General features: G+C 36.1%; 1 protein-coding gene across 1 annotated transcript in view; it reads right to left on the bottom strand.

Moving 5' to 3' along the window:
* Positions 1-19528, bottom strand: part of CFAP47 (cilia and flagella associated protein 47) — a 296518-nt gene that overhangs the window by 56627 nt on the left and 220363 nt on the right. Inside the window, exon 57 of the mRNA XM_068686651.1 lies at positions 15755-15850. Within this exon, the coding sequence (XP_068542752.1) occupies positions 15755-15850 (96 nt within the window). The remainder of the gene's footprint in view (positions 1-15754; positions 15851-19528) is intronic.

Raw genomic sequence — 19528 nt, 5'->3', positions numbered from 1 at the left:
TTGAATAACATTGACCTTGTTTCTATCCTTGCTTTTTCCTGTTAAGAGTGAATAAACTTCATTAACATCATTCTCTTTTTTAGTAAAGTAGAACAAATGAGTCACAACCAAATTTTTCTTTGATCAGCTACATAACATGAGATCATTGAATCTCACATTCTCATCTTGAATTATTTAAGCATGCTTACATTGCAAAGATGAACAGCATCTGTAGAAGGCAACATATGATAACACTACCAAGTGGAGGGACTCAGTTTATAAGTAAATAGGCTCCAGAAAGTTTGAAAAAGCTATATTTCTCTAATCAATAACAGGCAGAAACAGCACAAAGAAAGAAAAAAGGCATTTTCACTTCATTCTTAGTAGGGAGGAGAATTGGGTAAATCTTTGGATTCAGGTCACAAAAATAACATGAAATTTCATTCTTGATTTGGAAAAGAGGAAAAAAAAAAAAGAAAAGAAAAGAGGACTAATAGGGTACAGATGGTGATTTTGCACTTGAAGAGATGTAAAGCAATCTGAAAAGATAAAGATCATCCAAAAATTCCTCAACAGCTACTGGCATTATGTTGTTACATTGTGTACTGTGGTCTTGTGCTATTGTGTGAATAAAACTGAATTGCTTGTTTGTGCATGTTTAAAAGTGAATATATTACTCATACAGGTCTGTATAACAGCTTTTTTCAGCGATCAGTTTCTTATTTTCCTATTTAGTTGAAAAGACAAATTCTTATACAATGGCTAGAAAGAAAGAATTGTATCAGCCTCTAACAGGACTGCAAACAACTCAGCTGATGGTTTCTGCCATCAGTATGTAGCAGAAGTAATACAAACAGTAGCAAAGCTCAGGGATCATTTTATGTGATCAGTATTCATCGTGAAAAAGGCAGTGAGACCTGTAATTAGTAGATATCAATTTTTATGGTCTATTAACCTTTGTTTTATCTTAAAATTGCTGATGAAGGAGGAAGAGATTTAATCTATAAGGGATATTCAGTGTTTGTGAGGCAATCAGATAAAGAAAGGTTGGACAATTAAACATAAAAAGTTATTGTGAGACTATAGTTTTACTTCAATTTACAAAACAAAGATCTTTAGCAAAAGATTCTACTAACACAAGCATGTAAATGATGCAGCCAGAAAACATGATTTGAATTTGGTATGTTCATCTATTACAAAATCTCTCATATATTTACTGGACTACACTTAACACCTTAAAAAGGAAGCTAATAGTTCCAATTTACAGATTAAAGAAACTGAAGAATATGAGGAAGTTTCATGGACTTGTTGACAGTTGCATGGAATAGTTTGCATTCTGAGCCTCCTTTTTGACCTTGCTATGAAAATAATTTTCCAAATGATTTCCTCTAGATTTTACTTTGAAACAGTCACAGCTTTAATATGGTAAATTTGTAGTATATGTATGCTTCTGTTTCTCTGGATTAATCTAAAAATAATGTTAAATACCTTCCCTCGAGAAAGTGGAGATTTATGAAAATACAATTATCAAGTACTGCAACAAGATGTGAAGGTGGGAAGTACTTAAGTATTAGTGAACTTTCATTCCCTACTTAAAATTTTAAAGGTTATAGCTATTTTTGCAAGCAAACACAGATTTGTACCTAAAATAGTGTATTAACAGTAACATCAGATATGTCAGACCCTTGTACAAACATCATTAAAGGGTAAATTTAATGTCTTGGCACGAAACTAGTGTCTGATAGATTCCCAGAAAGTTAACCACACTTTTATCTTTACTGTCACAAGCTCTTAAATGTGTTGTCATCTCAAAGGATACTACTACTGTGTAAAGAAATAACTTTAATTTCCCCCCACTCAGCAGAAGAAGGTATTATATCAAGTGCCTATGAATGTAAAAAAGCATCTTATATATCTTAACATAAACACTAATGCCCAGTGAAGATTGTTTTGTTGCATGCTTCAATGTTTGTGAGATACTACACCTTGTAATAGTAAAGGTTATAATTCAAGCGCTTTTCATCTAATTGTAACATAGATCTTTGTTCCACATTTTCCTAAGAATATACAAATTACGTCCTCTACTGAATGTCAAAATCCTATCTGCTTGTTCATGTACTATGATTTATGAGCTGGTTAGGCATTACATTAGAACAGACACAAAGACTGAATTACAGTTAAAGCAAGTTTGCCTCTTTGACAAATGGCAAAAGCAGTACTCAGTACTCAGACTCATCCTTCCCCCTTCAAATTTTGGTATCAGTAATGTAAATCTTTAAAGAAATGAATATTACTTAAACCTAAGTATTTGTGTCAGATTCAAGATAATCATTACAAAAGTTGGCATGTGAAGGTGTTGACCTGATCTTCATGTAAACAGGGAAGGTTTCGGTACAAATATTGTGAAAGCTTAAAATAAGATCATATATGCATCTATGCATCATAAAAGGTAGAAGAGAAAGAAATTTAATTTTACTGAGACATCCACAGAGAGGAGAGAAGTACCAGTGATAAGCATTCTTTTCATAAATACATTCAGACAGGTACAATCCCAGCAGCTTTATCAAACCAAAATAGGCTTTGTCTAATCATCCAGGCATTGTGACAGAAGTAAATCAGGGAATCTAATTTTCCCTTGTAACTGAAAGATATCAGTTTTTAATGAGAATGTGAATAATTTATTATTTGCCCAGTAATATACATATATATACATATATATATATATAAATTAATACTTTGTTAATCTTAGTAATAATATGACAAAATATCTAGGGAAGAGAATTAATGCAGCAGAGTAGTAAGGATATCATGTTCATTTTAATTAAATTATTCCTTCCCTACAGTGAACAATTTTAGACACCATTTGTCAAGAACTGGAGCTATAGTATTATTGACCCAGGTTAGGTTTAATAGCATCTTGTGGACAAGGAGAAATATATAATTTTTAGATGAACATGTAGATATTGGCATAATTAAGGTATTTATCAAAGTAATTAAACACACAAATTATCCCACCTCAAGTCATACCACAGCAATTAAAATAGATACCTAACATGCACATTTACATTTCATGTAATTTTACTGCTACTGAAGCAGATGTTTAAATTTAAGTTCCTATTTAGGAAGTGTCTGAAATTTAAATTGAAATGAAACATACCCCAAAAATTAATTAAAATTAAGCCTACCTGAAATTAAACATGCCTGAAATTAAATATATCCAAATATGCAACTGAATCAAGAACTTCCTCCACCAGTCAAAACTGCACAAACTAAATGCATCTTTCCCTATCATGAATACCTTGTTAGACTTTTGAATGCATCTTTTAACAGCTATTATTTCAATTAATCAAATACCAGACCATAGAATCAAACATTTCATTTGTGTGTGGCTGAACTAAAACTGATATTCTTCATATACACGAATATATCTTTCCAACTTTAAAAATCTGCCTTCAGTATGTTACATTTTTGCCAATGTGTATACTTAAGCTAATATTACCATGGTGGATGTCAGTCTTAAACTGTATTTCTTTCATATTGCAGCAAAAATCTTAAAGTATATCTGTGAATGAGACTAATATAAATGCTTTTGCCCATATGAAGACATTTAAGACTTTTCACTTGAAAAGCAGTGGCACATAACGCACAACTGAGAAAACATATATTACCTTGTTCCAATGTGCAACTGGCCATCCTGACTACAAAATTCAGCTAGGCAGTAAACCTTTGGAAAACTCCAGTTTACTTTGTCATCCCAAAGCTATGGACAACAACTTGACATCTTTACAAACTCTTGGATTTTTTTTCAGGAATTTTTTTAGTGGAAAACCTATTGTGTATTCTGCTGAGGTCCAAACAGCATTTTTCCCTGCATCTATAATTCTTTATGATTGTTGATAATGACAAAAACTGAATGAGGAGCAGAGAAAGAGGAGAGATCAATTTTCATCTGATATGCTCAGTGACTACAATGGTAAATCCAGGAAGAGTGCAAGTTGCAGGAAGCTTTCATGATTGTCCTTTGTGGAACACCTTTGTGCTTCATCATTGCCTTTTGTGGAAAACCCACAACATAACTCAATGAAAAAAAAAAAAAAAAAAAAAAGAATACCATGCAAACTAAGTGGGACTAATGCCTAAAGGGGTATGGAACTTATTAGGGGATACAGGGGGAAAGAGAAGAATCTGGGGGTTGCACAAAAATTATTATGGGATGTTTAGGGAAGTGAATACAGGAGGGAAAATAGAAAGGTCAAAGTGAAAGAGGGAAGAACAAGCAAAGGAAAATAAAGGTGAAAGAGAATAAAAAATGCCAGCTGTGTACACAGGTGTTGGTCAGTAAGGTTGTCTGGCTAAGCCTCAGCCTTGATCATTGTCTATACTCATTAAATCCTATTTACATCTTCTATAAATACACCCCCTGTCCTGAACCTCTCTGTGTTTCAACCAGTAGCAAGGCTAAAACTGGACTTGCCAGCAAGTAGGATGATGCCAGAGTGCCAGCTACTGTAGAAAGTCTAAGGACCAGTTATTGGAGAGAGTGGTATTTTGTGTAGGCAGTTGGATGTCAGCTGCTACTTAATATCAAGTGACACTAGCCAACAAGATCACTAGTGTCTGGTGACCCATGGTAAGGACCACTGATTGGATAAAGGGTCTACAGACTGCGTATGCATACAGGACAGACTTAAATCTGTCTGAAATCATGCATGTACTTGTAAGCTAAATGAACGTTAACTGTATGTTCTGCTGGTGAATGTCAAGCAGGACCAGACAGGAAGTAGGAACAGACCAAGATCCAGAAAGGATCTATGTCAGTGACCAGATAAGAAGCCTACAATCCAAGCATGAGTCTTGGAGAAACATTTACATGAGTGTTGAATGTTTTTATGCTGGTGAAGGAACTGTTCTCTGTGTTATCTGTGTGGTTGGCTTGTGCTTGTGTATATGTATGTGCCTGCTGGTCTGTCTGTGGGGATAACTGCTGCTCAGACAGTCTGCTGTGTGGAAGAAGACCCTGGCTCAAATTCAGCTCCATCAGTGGGGAAAGGAGAACTAAATCTTCATGGTCCCAAAGTCCATTGATTTCTAACCTCTAACAGTTTGAGGTTCAGGTGTTTTTCAGCACCCTAAATCCTTCAATACATCACAGACCCTCTTAAATGCTAAGCCTCTTTATCTAGCAAGATTTTTTCTGCTACTGGTAACAATTTTGGATCAAGCTGATCTACATGTATATACTGCTAAACTACAGCCCAACCAACACTGACTCCACCAAGAAGTAGAAAAATAGGCTAGAAAATAGTCTGCATGTCCACCACATTCTGATAGCTTTCCTAAACAACTCAAACAAGTAGTCCTGAGGACTTAGTGATGAAATAAAAAACAAACCAAACAAAACATAACCACACCAAACTAAACCAAATTTCCTTTCTATTCCTTGCTGTCTACAATTCAGAATGAGATGGCATGCAGTCGACATTGCAACACATGAACATTTTCAGAAAGCAACAGAGATAGATATCTACCAAGGGTTGTCAAATAGAACAGTGGGTGGAGAAGGAAGACAAAGAATTTATAGAGTTCTGGAAAATATGCAGAAGCAAAGTTGAGTGCTTGGCAGGGTAATTATGGTATTATTTCTTTGTTTCTATAATTTTGACTTGTGCAATTAGTTTTTATACAAGTACAAGACAAAAAGAGACATTCCTGTTTAACATACCTGGGTCTGTGCTACGTCACACCAAATTCCAAAAGAGACACCAGGCACACCTCTGGTATTTGCAGTCCCTCAATATGATAGTTAGGCAGAGTACCAAGGGTTTGTAAAAAAAAAAATCATATAGTTGTTTTCTAAATACCTGTACCTAGTGTCTCCTCACACTGGCACTAGAGCCTGGACTTCTATGAACAAGTGATACTATTTAGGATGAGAAAAAAAAAAGGTCAGAGTAGGGATCATAACATCATACTGAAATAGATACATAAAACCTTAACAATTGGGAAACAAAACTTTTAAAATGAAGCTGAAGTACACAATGCTCCTGCAGGGCAGTTAAATCAAATTCCTATTAAGGGAAATCTTGAGGCTTAACGGCTCACTGCCTTTAAAGCTTGAGCCACTATATTGAGAAGAATTGTGTTTCCACTGTGGGTAAAAACTGTGATTTAGTTACTGAATGCTACTATAGTTACTATATATGGAATTTGACTTTCACTTAGCTTTTGTCTTATATTTGAGACTCATTCTTCATTTCAGTCTAAAAAGCTATTTCTTCTTTGACAAAACAAAACAAAGAAAAAAATCAATGAAAACATTTACAAAATAAAAAGGGCTTTAGAAAAACTCAAGTGTCAAAAAAAAAAAAAAATGCATTAATTCAACACTGTAGCTATCAGGAACTCTTAAGGTATAAAAATTCAAGGTTGAAAGTTCAATTTCAAGACTGCCTTGTAGCATTTATGTTTTAAAGTAAAATCTGTGCCCCACATAGTTACTCAAAAAATAAGTCTCTAGAACAGATTATAGTAATAAATAATAATAATAAAAAAGACATTAAAGTTCAAACCAACCAGCTCTTCTCCTCAGCCCCACAAACCACCTTGTGGAAAACATCAAATTTTATCATCATCCTCCATCTTCAAAAGACTTACACTAAAGATTCAGCTTCTTTCCTGCACATGTCTTTTCATTTAAAAATACAATATTTTGAGTTAATGTTTTCAAGAACTTTGTAATTATTTTCAGGGAAAAAAAAAAAAAAAAGTAATATCAATGCTGGGAGAGTTTTGTTTCTTTCTTTCCTTTTTAGTCTACTGTTCACTTTCAGCAAAATTAGATATAGATCTCTATACACTCCTTCAATGTTTTGTGAAACTCAGCTTGATAGACAAGAAAAGTCAACTGAAAAACAGCAAAGAAGTACAACTGAAAAGTTGTATTTCTCAGTGAGGAAGCTACCAGCTAGTTTAGAGATGGGAAGAAGCAGTCTTTAGCTTATATATAGGGTGGAGTGTGGATGTAGAAGGATCTTGCACTGATGAATTCACAGGAGATAGACATGTTGTGGAGGTCAGAAAAATGGGTATAAGACATAAGTCAGTAGAAAATCAATCACAGAATCACAGAATTTCTAGGTTGGAAGAGACCTCAAGATCATCGAGTCCAACTTCTGACCTAACGCTAAGAGTCCCCACTAAACCATATCCCTAAGCTCTACATCTAAACGTCTTTTAAAGACCTCCAGGGATGGTGACTCCACCACTTCCCTGGGCAGCCTGTTACAATGTCTAACAACCCTTTCAGTAAAGAAGTTCTTCCTAACATCCAACCTAAAACTCCCCCGGCGCAACTTAAGCCCATTCCCCCTTGTCCTGTCACCAGGCACGTGGGAGAATAGACCAACCCCCACCTTGCTACAGCCTCCTTTAAGGTATCTGTAAAGAGCAATAAGGTCGCCCCTGAGCCTCCTCTTCTCCAGGCTGAACAAGCCCAGCTCCCTCAGCCGCTCTTCGTAGGACTTGTTCTCCAGGCCCCTCACCAGCTTCGTCGCCCTTCCCTAAAGCTTCTTTAGGTCTGGTAGTCAAGGAACAACTTGTTTGATATTGCTGATAATGTTCACACTGTACATGTGCAGCTGGCAACAAAAAATTAGTGCAGATAATTTTTATTGTCAGTTTAGGGCTAAACATAAATTTACGGATTGTTTACAGGATGAAACAAACCTGTGTCTCTGGAATTTTCACTGGGTTTAGTACCTAAACAGGTCAAGATTAGAAGCAAGAATGAAGAAAAGTGGAGGGCAGGAAACAAGTAATCTTACTGAAGGACACATTATGGCACACATCTTGTCCATCCTCAGTTGTTATCAAATATATTAGCAGCAATATGCTATTCTAAGACAGAATTAATCATCTTTTCATTCTCTAGTTCTATTGAAATTCAGGGAGATAATTTCTTATCAAGTTCTAAAACACAGCAGATATTTTTAAATAGAGAAATAGGCTAAGATAATGTTAAATAACAGCCTCCTCTGAGGCTGATTTGCATAGTTTAGATGCTCTGAAGTGCTATCCTCTGGTTGTTCAGTAACAAATCATGAGATTCTGATGAAACCTGCTGCATGGTGTAGCTTAAATCTGTGAGGTAATTATAGCTTGAAAATCTGTTTTCCTTGATAAATCCACATGGGAAGCCTTATGTGAATTTGCATGAGAGTATGCAAAAGATGGATTTCTGACGTTTTCCCTTCTTTCATTTGCATCCTGAAGATCTTTTTTTCCTCTCTCTTTTTGCAACATCAGGAAAGCACGCTCAGGTAGATAAATCAATTCCTTATGTAGTCAAGGTAATGTACTGTTCTACTCTGAATTCAAGGAATTGTTTTTAAAAGAACAGTAACCAGCAACCAACACTTCCTATTATTCTTATGGTATTGCATTTCACTTCATTCAGTTTAAGATATTTCATTGAAACAGTTGCCTGGATTTGAAAAAATAAATGTATTTCCATACCATATAATTTCTAAACAAAACAAAACCTAAAAGTAGAAATAGTGCATAGAACAAGCTTCATAAATACATAGATCATATGCCCTGAAGACATTACAGAAAACTAAAAAGAAAAGTCTTTAAGTTTCATGGTTCATTGTATTAGAATATTTTCATGTTTTGTTGTACCAATATATCAAGCATACCTGTTTCAGTGCTGAAAAGCCTGTAAATCATTAACACTATAAATCACACTGCCTATAACTAGCCTTTCCTGTAAGAGCATTTTTGAGCAGATTCCCCACAGAGCAGATTCTCACAGTCAGCTTTCAGGAGTGCATTAAAATGTTCCTGCTGATTTACTTATATTTTCCATATGAGGAAAGCCTTGAATGTGTTGTGTCTTCAGAGAGATCTACAGTTTCCCATGCTGACAGTAGAGACAATCTGCATTCAAGATTGCCATCAGCTTGAATGCATTGACTTTGTCAGCATACTCCTCTGGAGATAGGGATTGAATTGCATCATTCATGTTGTTATGTTATGTCCCAGTAGTGTCGTCCTCTTTAATAAAGCACGCTTCTCTCTGTCAGCTCTAACATGACAACACCACTGTTACAAAGATTTCAACCAGCTGAGAGAGATAAACTGGGTGATTCAGCAACCAGGAAGCTGCCATGCACACGGAGCAGAAGGAAGTCCCTTGGCTTCCTCTTCTGCCAGAAATTTTACAAGGCAAATCTTGCTTTTACATCCATACAAATTCCTGAGTGTCATGGCACTTCAGAGATGTCAGAATCAAGAAAGATGCAAGCTGAGGGTCTAGACAAGGCAACAGTCATGTACATAGGCAAAAGATTGCCAAGAAGATGGAAAGTCATTGTCTTGCATACAACTTGAGAAAGTTGTTCTTTTGAAGTGAGCATAAACAGTCATTTCTTAAACAGCATATGTAATCTTGTGTTGGAGTTCACTTTCCTGTGATGCTAACTAACCAGGTGCAGCACAGGTGCACAATTTTGCTGAGAAAATTGCTAAGGTGTGAGAAAATACCTAAGTCTTGAAAGATAAGAAAAGTAAAAACACATACAGAAATGTTGAGATGATAGTAACAGTTCCGGGGCTCAACAGGATACAGCTGAGATTAAAAGACATAAAAACTCAATAGAAAAAAAAAAAAAAAAACAAAGAGCAGTAAGTGGCAACATCATGGATCAGCCCATTCCAAGAAGCATGGAGACTGACCCCTTCCTAAATGACTGATGGGAACCTGGGCAGCAAATCACAGAATCACAGAATCACAGAATTTCTAGGTTGGAAGAGACCTCAAGATCATCGAGTCCAACCTCTAACCTAACACTAACAGTCCCCACTAAACCATATCCCTAAGCTCTACATCTAAACGTCTTTTGAAGACTTCCAGGGATGGTGACTCCACCACCTCCCTGGGCAGCCCGTTCCAGTGCCTAACAACCCTTTCAGTAAAGAAATTCTTCCTAACATCTAACCTAAAACTCCCCTGGCATAACTTTAGGCCATTCCCCCTCGTCCTGTCACCAGGTACGTGGGAGAATAGACCAAACCCCACCTTGCTACAGACTCCTTTAAGGTACCTGTAAAGAGCAATAAGGTCACCCCTGAGCCTCCTCTTCTCTAGGCTGAACAAGCCCAGCTCCTTCAGCCGCTCCTCATAGGACTTGCTCTCCAGGCCCCTCACCAGCTTCATCGCCCTTCTTTGGACCCGCTCAAGCACCTCCATGTCCTTCTTGTAGCGAGGGGCCCAAAACTGAACACAGTACTCGAGGTGCGGCCTCACCAGAGCCGAGTACAGGGGGACGATCACCTCCCTAGCCCTGCTGGTCACAGTGTTTCTGATACAAGCCAGGATGCCGTTGGCCTTCTTGGCCACCTGAGCACACTGCTGGCTCATATTCAGCCGACAAAGATGCATCATGAGTCTCAGTGAGCATACTAATACCAAGATTAGCAACATGTTAGTCATGGTTATCTACTACACTTATAAGTAAATAAATCAAAGCTATGCTTTCTTAAATTGTATACATTCTGATTGCAGAGTAAAAGATGTTCCCACTAGTCCCATAGTCCTAGATATAAAGGCAAACAGACATCTATCGCCTACCCGCAAAGCCTTTTGTATAAATGGTACCCATTAAATAGTTAATGTACCTGTGAGACAGTACATGGGCCAGAAGGGGAAAAGGAAAAACTAAAACCAACAACCTAAATTTCAGAGCAGCCTAGGATCTATTCAAGCTGTTCTACCAAGGTTTACATAATTTTCAAATTTGCCTAAATGAGGTGCTCAAATTCTTGCTCAAAAATTATTATGACCACTCCAGGATAAGAAATTCTGCTGTCTACTTAAAATCTTCCTCACAAACAAATCCATGCTAGCAGTTATTTATGCTATCTAGAAGAAGCTAAATCAAGAATCATGAACTTTGTTTTTCCATCTGCACCATGGGCATTGGAAGTTACTCGCATGGACAGTGGTGGTTTTTGACCTAAAACTAGACTATGTTCCTGAATTAATCTTGTGTAGCATGAGTAATTCAGGCACCACATGAATAGAACATCTGTTGAGCAGTTTTATTGAAGAAAGTGAAATTTCATAGTTTCAAAAGATGAAAATTCAGGGAAGGAAGGAAGGAAGGAAGGAAGGAAGGAAGGAAGGAAGGAAGGAAGGAAGGAAGGAAGGAAGGAAGGAAGGAAGGAAGGAAGGAAGGAAGGAAGGAAGGAAGGAAGGAAGGAAGGAAGGAAGGAAAAACTCAAAACTAAATAAAAGTAGCAAAAGTTCATCAGAAAGAAGGAAGTCTTGGATAGATAAAACAGGAGAGTAGTTAGACCAAGGAAATTCAAAGGAAATCTGGCATCCAAATTCTCCATCATTTCAAAGGAACAGTTTCCCTTTGAAAGCATGTGAAGAAAAAAAAAAAAAAGTAATTGTTGAATCTACATGTAAAACCCTGAAAGGAAGGAAAACACTTTTTTTGAAATGAATTTCCCAACTATCCTCATTTTTTTTTTATTCTGGTTTGCAATGGGTTGTGCAAACTGGAATCTTCTTGGAAGAAATAAGACCAAAAGATGTGCTACATTCACTCACAAGTGTGTAGTCCATAAGATCAGACCCTGGAGAGCCATATACAAAACTTCCATAATACGTGCAAGCCTAGACTTCAGGTTTTAAATATCACTTTTGGTCAACACACCAACTGTTATTGCCTCACAGTACTTGTTAATGCAAACATAGCCTAATTGAGCCTCTAATCATTGAATAGCATCAGCAACTCAGGAAGTGTTTATCTTTTCTCTACAGTTAATTTAATTGTTATCTTTTCTGAAGATAAAAGTAGGGTACTATTGCCTAAGACATGCACATTGGTGTTTAGTCTTTTTATTGCTTGAATGCACCTTTTCTACAGGTTCTGTTATACAAATACTGACTGCTTCTTAACACAACCTCTGACGTAAGTTATAAAATGTAAAATTATGTCTTTGTTGCAAGTGACCAAACCACGGGTACAGAATGTAGTTAGAACATACAAGAGAAAAGAGAGCTCAACAGTTTCCAACATCATTTCAAAATAGTTTGCCAGAATGAATACCTTTCTCTCACAAGTGTTATTTTGTAGCTTTTCTAGTTATCTTGTGATAATTAAATAATTATAAAAGGGAAAGAAAGGAGTCTTCCTAGGAGCTAAGAAAACTTAGTATGTTAGTGCCATTGTCTTTCAGTCTTCGAAAGTGATTGCAAGAAAAAAAAAAAGGTGCAAATAAATACAGAAATAAAGAACTAAGTCTTGAAATCTGACATTTTAGGGGAATGGTCTGAAGACTTCAGCTAAAATCATGCCCTTTCTTAGCTGAAATTAGTTTAAGAGCTGAATTATCCATAATCATAGCACATCATAAAAAATATACTAAAATGCTTTTTCAATTATTGCTTAATAAAATATGAAACTATATTGCTTCTGAAGTGCATACACAATTTCAGTATCTCAAATTTAATTGCCATCACTGGTTTAACACTGCAGGCAGCAGCTTTTTGGAAAATGTTGCCCTCACAGTATATACATTTACTGAATATATTTTAGCCTGCCTTTCTAAGTGCCTGTAAGGGTTAGTAAATACATGTATTTTATACCAAAAAACAGTGAAAAGGGAAAAAATAAATAGATAAATCATAGAGATCTCAGTAAAAAGGAAAAGAACTGATCATGCAACAGGTGAAATGATAGCTTTAAAATGTCAAAGTTTTAAATATATATCCTATAAAAATTACACTGAAATGTGAAGAGAAAGATCTACAAAATAAGGTTCTGATTACTGTTCTTGTGTGATTGTACACCAAGTCATTTACAACAGACAAACTTATTGACCTCCTGGAACACTGAGGTATGCTAAACTATAAACTGCTAAGAATGAAGGTTGAATGAAAATGGGATCACAACTTCACACTAGGACCAGGTGAAATAATGCAGTCTGTGTTACTGAGAAAGAGTAATATACAGTCCAGAAGTCTTAGGTTACTACTGTGAAGCTCAGGCAGGAAAAAACAACAACAAAAACACTAACATGAGATACAATTTCACAGCATGGCTAGTATTTTGGCTCCTTTTGGTAAAAGGATGGTGAAACATGATCCCAAGATTTTCAGCATACTTAACTATTTCTGAATTTCTCCCTCTGTATTTTGCATTAGACAAAACAGAGTCAGTGAACCAAAACAAGTAATTAACTAGCAGCAAGCATGTTTTTTCCACAAGTGCAAATGTTGCATATAAAATGATCTGGTAATCATATTCCAGAAAGAATAAGAAAGAGTAAGAAGAATATTTGATTTCAGAATGTTTTCAAAACATTCTATGCTATAGGGAACAGTGATAAAGTAGTCTGTAACACCTACACCTAATCCACACTTCATCTGCTGTTAAGTATACTAAGAAGAATCTTTCCATAAATATGATTCTTAACATGATTCCATTGTCCCTAAATTGTGAATGAGACCAGGTGCTAAACAAGTGTGCGTTCACTGGTTTTATTGCCTCCCAACAAAAGAGATTAGGTTGCAGAATCCTCAGAGAAAAAGATTTATATTATGAAAGTATTTGATATAAAAGAATAAGTAGTGAAAAGTACAATTTATGAAGATTGTATTGTTGTTGTAATATTTCTTTTAAGTAATTGCTCTGTCACTTTAAATATGTACTTTCTGTGCTAGATTGCTTTGGACAGCTCCTTACAGCTTCTATGAAAAAAAAGTACATAAGGGGGCAGCACACAGAAATGGCAACAGTTGCGACTTTCATATATGCCTGGGCAAAATCTACTTTTAGAAAATGATCCGATGTCCAGATAAATTCTTGCCTCTTCTACTTCTAAATCATTCTTGCTATATTACTTGAAAATATTGCTGAAGCATAGTAAGTTTCAAGGAAAGAAAACAAAAACAGTTTGTCTGCAACACCGCTTAAAACAGAAGGGTATTCAAGTAGGATAGTCATCTTGAGGAAAACAGTACTATCTGGCAGATTTTTGAATGAAATTGAAAACAAATAATCCCCGTATCATTTTTCTAAGTCTGGTACAGTTAGGTATCACCTCCTCAAGGAAAATTGTATGGCTTATTCTGGTATCTATATCAACATGAAACATTATAACAGACAGAAATGGATGAGCACACAATTGTATGAGATACTAACAAACCAAATTTTTTTTGCTTTAATGTATATTTTAAGATATGAAGCATCTACATGCTTTGAAAATAGAAGGTCTACTTGAGAAGTATATAAAAATAGATATCAGGAAATTTATTTAACTGTTCTCTGTATATATAGAATACTATCTACCTCCTAAGCTTCATCAGAAGTTGAAAGCTTCTTTATGAATAACTTGTAATAACTGAAATACTCTAATTCTATCCAAGATTTGCCATAACGCTAGAATACTGAATAAACTGAATCAATCAATTTCCATCATATGCAAGATGTAAAACAAATTGGTAAGATTACAACACTAAAGGCAATTAACTACTTCCTATTCTATCTCAGATCAGATGTGACCTATAATATCACGTAAAATATAGTTCAAAAATAAAGTCAAATATTTAAGTCTTTTCCAGACAGTTCAAGTTTATAATGTCTAGATTTTATTGTCTCTTTTGAAACTACCATGAGCAACATAGGAAAATAGAGAAAACAGTAATTTGCAATAGCAAATCTATCTCAGAAAACAAACAAACAAACAAAAAACAACACACAATTCAAAGGACAGGCAAGTCTGAAGAAAAAGATAAGCAATCTAGACCTCAATAATTGTGAAGTCTATTTCCTATTTTGTTTTCTTTAAGTTCAATAAAAAGTAGTAGTAGTAGTTATGAAATGCCTAACATGTTTATTCTTGAAATTTCTTACCCTTTCCTTTTAACTGCAAAACATTTTATTTTAAAGATTTTTTTTTAGTGTTTACATGTTTTTCCTTTCTGCTACTTCAGGCTTTAGGAAACAGTGACTTGCTATAGGATAAACTAATAATATGAGTATTGATAATAGTTTAAATATTTGTAAATATTGTTTTTAAGTGTATTTGCAGTATTATAAAAATATATAATTATTCACTAAAAATTAGGAAGCCATTTGATTTAAATTTATTTAAGAATTTTAACAATTGATGTTCATAATAGTTCATAAACATTTTAAGAATTTTGCTGTTCATCTTTACAGTCGTAAAATACAACTTTATTTGAATTTAGTTTCTTAATTCGTAGCATTTTGTAGAAATACGTCAAGACTACATTACTGTATGGGCTCATTCATCCTTTTATATAATACTTATAGCACCTATTATGAGGTCAGGCTGTAGCCCTCTTCTTTTTTTTACACATCAGCATCACTAGTAACATTTGTGCTTTGATAGTAAGACATTATTTACAAAAGAAGTCATATCATATTCCAGTAGCCTAAGAAAATCATTGCAGAAGTAAGGAAAAAATAAAAAATAGTTGTCAAAAATGAACAAATCAAACCTGAGAAGAACTTCACAGGATGCACATCTGATATATATATATATTAATTTGTATTTGTTAAGTAAAACAGACAGTGGCATTGGGGTAATACTGAGTTCCACAGTACTCAGATTCAGCACATAACTGGAATAGCGCCATTCATCAAAACACTGAATTTTGCATACACTGTAGTTTTCAGGCTCTATAAAAGACCATACCTTGTTAAAATTTCAAAAGAAAACTCAATAAATTACATACCTCGTGTCTGTTTAAGAAGAAGATGGAAAGCAGATTCCTTAGTGGTGAACTTAGTTAGGACAGATGCACTGAGGTGACAACTGGACTGTTCCTGATCTGATGACCAAAAATAAAAAAATAAAAATAAAAAATAAACAACCAAGAATCTGACTACTTCAGAATAATATATCCCATGTTAAAGAGTAGTAACATTGAATAGCAAACCACTGACAAAAGATATGATACACAGAAATACAACAAACTGTCTGGAGAAGACCACCTGGTTACAGAACAAGATTAAAATAACTTTAAGGAACAGAAGAATGAACAAAGATGTTCAGGAAGGTGAAGAGAAGCTCTCATGATGGAAAATATCCAATGTCCTGTTTCTTGTCAGAAGACAGTCTTAAAATTATTTCACCTCAGGAACAAAGTTTCAGGTTTTGGAAAGTAGTTTAGAGGTTGAAAATTAAATTTGCAACCCATTTGCAAGCTAGAATTCAAATGCACTTTCAAATTATCAAAGGTGGGTGCATAAGAAAAGCCTACATACCTATTTTAATATATTACTAAAGCAACTTTTTTTCTTAAACTGAGATACTGCAATGGCAGAAAAGCTATCTGAAATGGTTTCCTTATAAGTATTCTTTAAATCTATATAAGGACCATATAAGGAAATTTATAATTTCCTATATAATAGTGTAGCCTATTGGCTACACTATTCCTGATACAAGCCAGGATGCCATTGGCCTTCTTGGCCACCTGGGGACACCTGGATTCATGTTCAGGCAAACATCAATCGGCACCCCCAGATCGTTTTCCTCTGCACAGCTTTCCAGCCACTCTGCCCCAAGCCTGTAGCATTGCTTGGGGTTGTTGTGGCCAAAGTGCAGAACCCAGCACTTAGTCATGTTGAACCTCATCCCATTGGCCTCTGCCCATCCTCACCAGGTTCCTCTGCAGGAACCTGGTGAGGATGGGCAGGTTCCTTCCTACCCTCTGGCACATCGACACTTCCCCCCAACTTGGTGTCACCTGCTGTCGTCCCCAACTTAGTGTCGTCTGTACATACATGTATACATACCTGTTACCATTACTACGATATCTACAACATGTGAGTTAGTATACCCATTACCTTTCCAGGTAAACTCTATTTGGACAACATAAAAGTTCAACTAAATTACTTTTCAGAACATATAAAGACCATAAATAGTAAGCTGAACATTGCTTATAAGACTAGGTTTCTCTTTCTTTGAAAAGAAGGAATCAGGGTAACAAATTCAAGACACTTTAAGAAGACAATTATGGGATTTGTTCCATATAGATCACAGTACAAATTTGTTTGTCATAATTGCTCTTCTTGCTGTACAAATCAGAATACCAGATTACACTTCACGCTAGAATGAAACATGCCATATTCCGCAACCTGCACTGAGAAGCTTCGTGTCATACATGTAATACACACCTGTATTTTAAGAAATTGTATAATCACTTAATTCCCAAGCAAATAGGGTAGGTTGCATAGCTAGTAATTCACAGTGCTTCTATATGTGTCTGAACTAAGATAAATAAAATAATTACAAAGGGAAAATAGAATGAGAGAAATGCAAAAGGTAAACATTTTAGAAGGAAGATTGCATTAGTAACAATGTAAAAAGATAAATAAATAAATTACTGTATCTTCAGCCACCCCAGCCTAGCTGCCCCATGAGTTGACAAATGAAAGCAATTAGATAAAGAGATATTCCAACAATTTATCAGTGTCCCTCTGGGCTGAAGCTCTACCATTCATCACGTCAGCCACTTCCCCCAATTTACATTGCACTCATGTCAAGGGAGGCAATTGTCCCCCTCTGCTCTGCCCTTGAGAGGCCCCATTTGGAGTACTGCATCTGAATCTAGGGTCCCCAGCACCAGAAGGATGTTGAGCTGTTAGAATGGGTCCAGAAGAGGGCCACAAAGTTGATCAGAGGGCTGGAGCACTTCTCCTGTGATGAAAGGCTGAGAGAGCTTGGGCCCTTCAGCCTGAAGAAGAGAAGGCTCTGGGGTGACCTTATTGCAGCTTTTCAGTATTTGAAGGGGGCCTATAAAAACACTGGTAACATTTTGCTCAGTCGGATAATGACAGGACAAGGGGTAATGGTTTTAAACTAAAAGAGGGGAGATTTAGATTAGAGATTAGGAGGAAATTCTTCACTCAGAGGGTGGTGAGGCACTGGCACAGGTTGCCCAGAGAAGGTGTGGATGCCCCATCCCTGGAGGTGTTGAAGGCCAGGCTGGATGAGGTGCTGGGCAACATCATCTAGTAGGTGGCATCCCTGTCTATGGCAGGAGGGTTGGAACTGGATAGTCTTTAAGGTCCTTTCCAACCCAAGCCGTTCTATGATTCTATGATTCTATGATCATCCAGGTCATTAATAAGGGTTTTGAATAATATGGACCCCAGGACTGACCCCTCATTACAAGACAGCAGTTAACTGTCAAACTGTTGATCACTATCCTTTGAGACCAATTGTTCATCCACATTTTCAACCTACTCAGCAGTCTGTTCATTATGTTTGGACTTCCTTAGCTTCCAAATGAGAATGCTATAGGAAACTGATTAAAGTCTTACTGAATCATGTTATATTATATCCACTGCTCCTCCTTCATCTGCATAATCAGTCATTTCCATGTAGAAGGCAATCAGGTTAGTCAATCATGATTTGCACTTAACAAGGCCATCTGACTACTCCTGATTATCTTCTTGACTTTCACGTGCTTGGAAATGTACTGTATTGGGCTGCACAGAGTGCAAGAGGATGTGTCTAACGACCCTACCAGGTGCTGAGGTGAAGCTGATCAACCCACTGCTTCTTCAGTGTTGCTTCTACAATTTTAAAAGAAGGGAAAAATATGTCTCTTTTCTATTTATCAGGGATGTCTCCTGATCACCATGAATTTTCACTCACAATCACATTGGCGAAATCTTTTATCACTTTATGAATTTTATCTGGACTTGTGGATCTGAATGAATCCAGCTGCTATAAATAGTCCACAGCCCATAGCTTCCTGATGAGCACCTGTCTCCATTTCAAACCATGTCAATACGTGCTGCCTTGGGAGAAGTTTTTGCTTGCAAATCTTAATAGGGTTGGAGGGACATCAAACGCTTCAGCATTTTCTGCACTGTCTGTAACTAGTTGATTCCCCCACATCCATTCATAGACTCATCTGCATTTTTCTTAAATTTTGTTAGGCAACTACCTTTAGAACCTCTTTTTGGTACTTTCTGTTAGTCTCCACACCTTCTGGGCTGTGGCCTTCCTGATATTTTTGGTAGGTACTCTCATGGTGCTTTTATACTCACTTTTTATTACATGTTCTTCATTCCATCTCATCTAGGTTTAGTCCATTGAATATAGTATTGGCACTGCTAATAACAAGCCATGGGACTTAAGTTTAATTCAGTGCAAAGCATCAAGATTTTCTCACCTTGTTTGGACTTGAATTATTTTAGCTGTATTTAACTAATAGCCTAAGTGCCAACTATTGTTTTATCTGTTTTTCAGCTTAAGTTTTGTGATATCCTGTAGTATTACCCTATAGATATTATAAAATATATGGTAAAAATCTAATAAAATTACGTGATCATTGCAGAACTAAATCTCGGGATCAACAAGAAAGCAAGTGTAGCAATAGTCTTTTGGAAACATACTGATGGTTCTGGAATTTTTATATGGAATTCTCAGGAGATCACTGAGAGGTTTTTTGTTTGTTTGTTCTCAGAAACATAGAACAAACAAAAACGCTGAC

The sequence above is a fragment of the Anas acuta genome, chromosome 1 (genome assembly GCF_963932015.1).
Source record: "Anas acuta chromosome 1, bAnaAcu1.1, whole genome shotgun sequence".
Taxonomy (NCBI): Eukaryota; Metazoa; Chordata; class Aves; order Anseriformes; family Anatidae; genus Anas; species Anas acuta.
The sequence above is the reverse complement of the archived record's forward strand: the minus strand, read 5'-3'. Positions and strand labels throughout refer to the sequence as shown.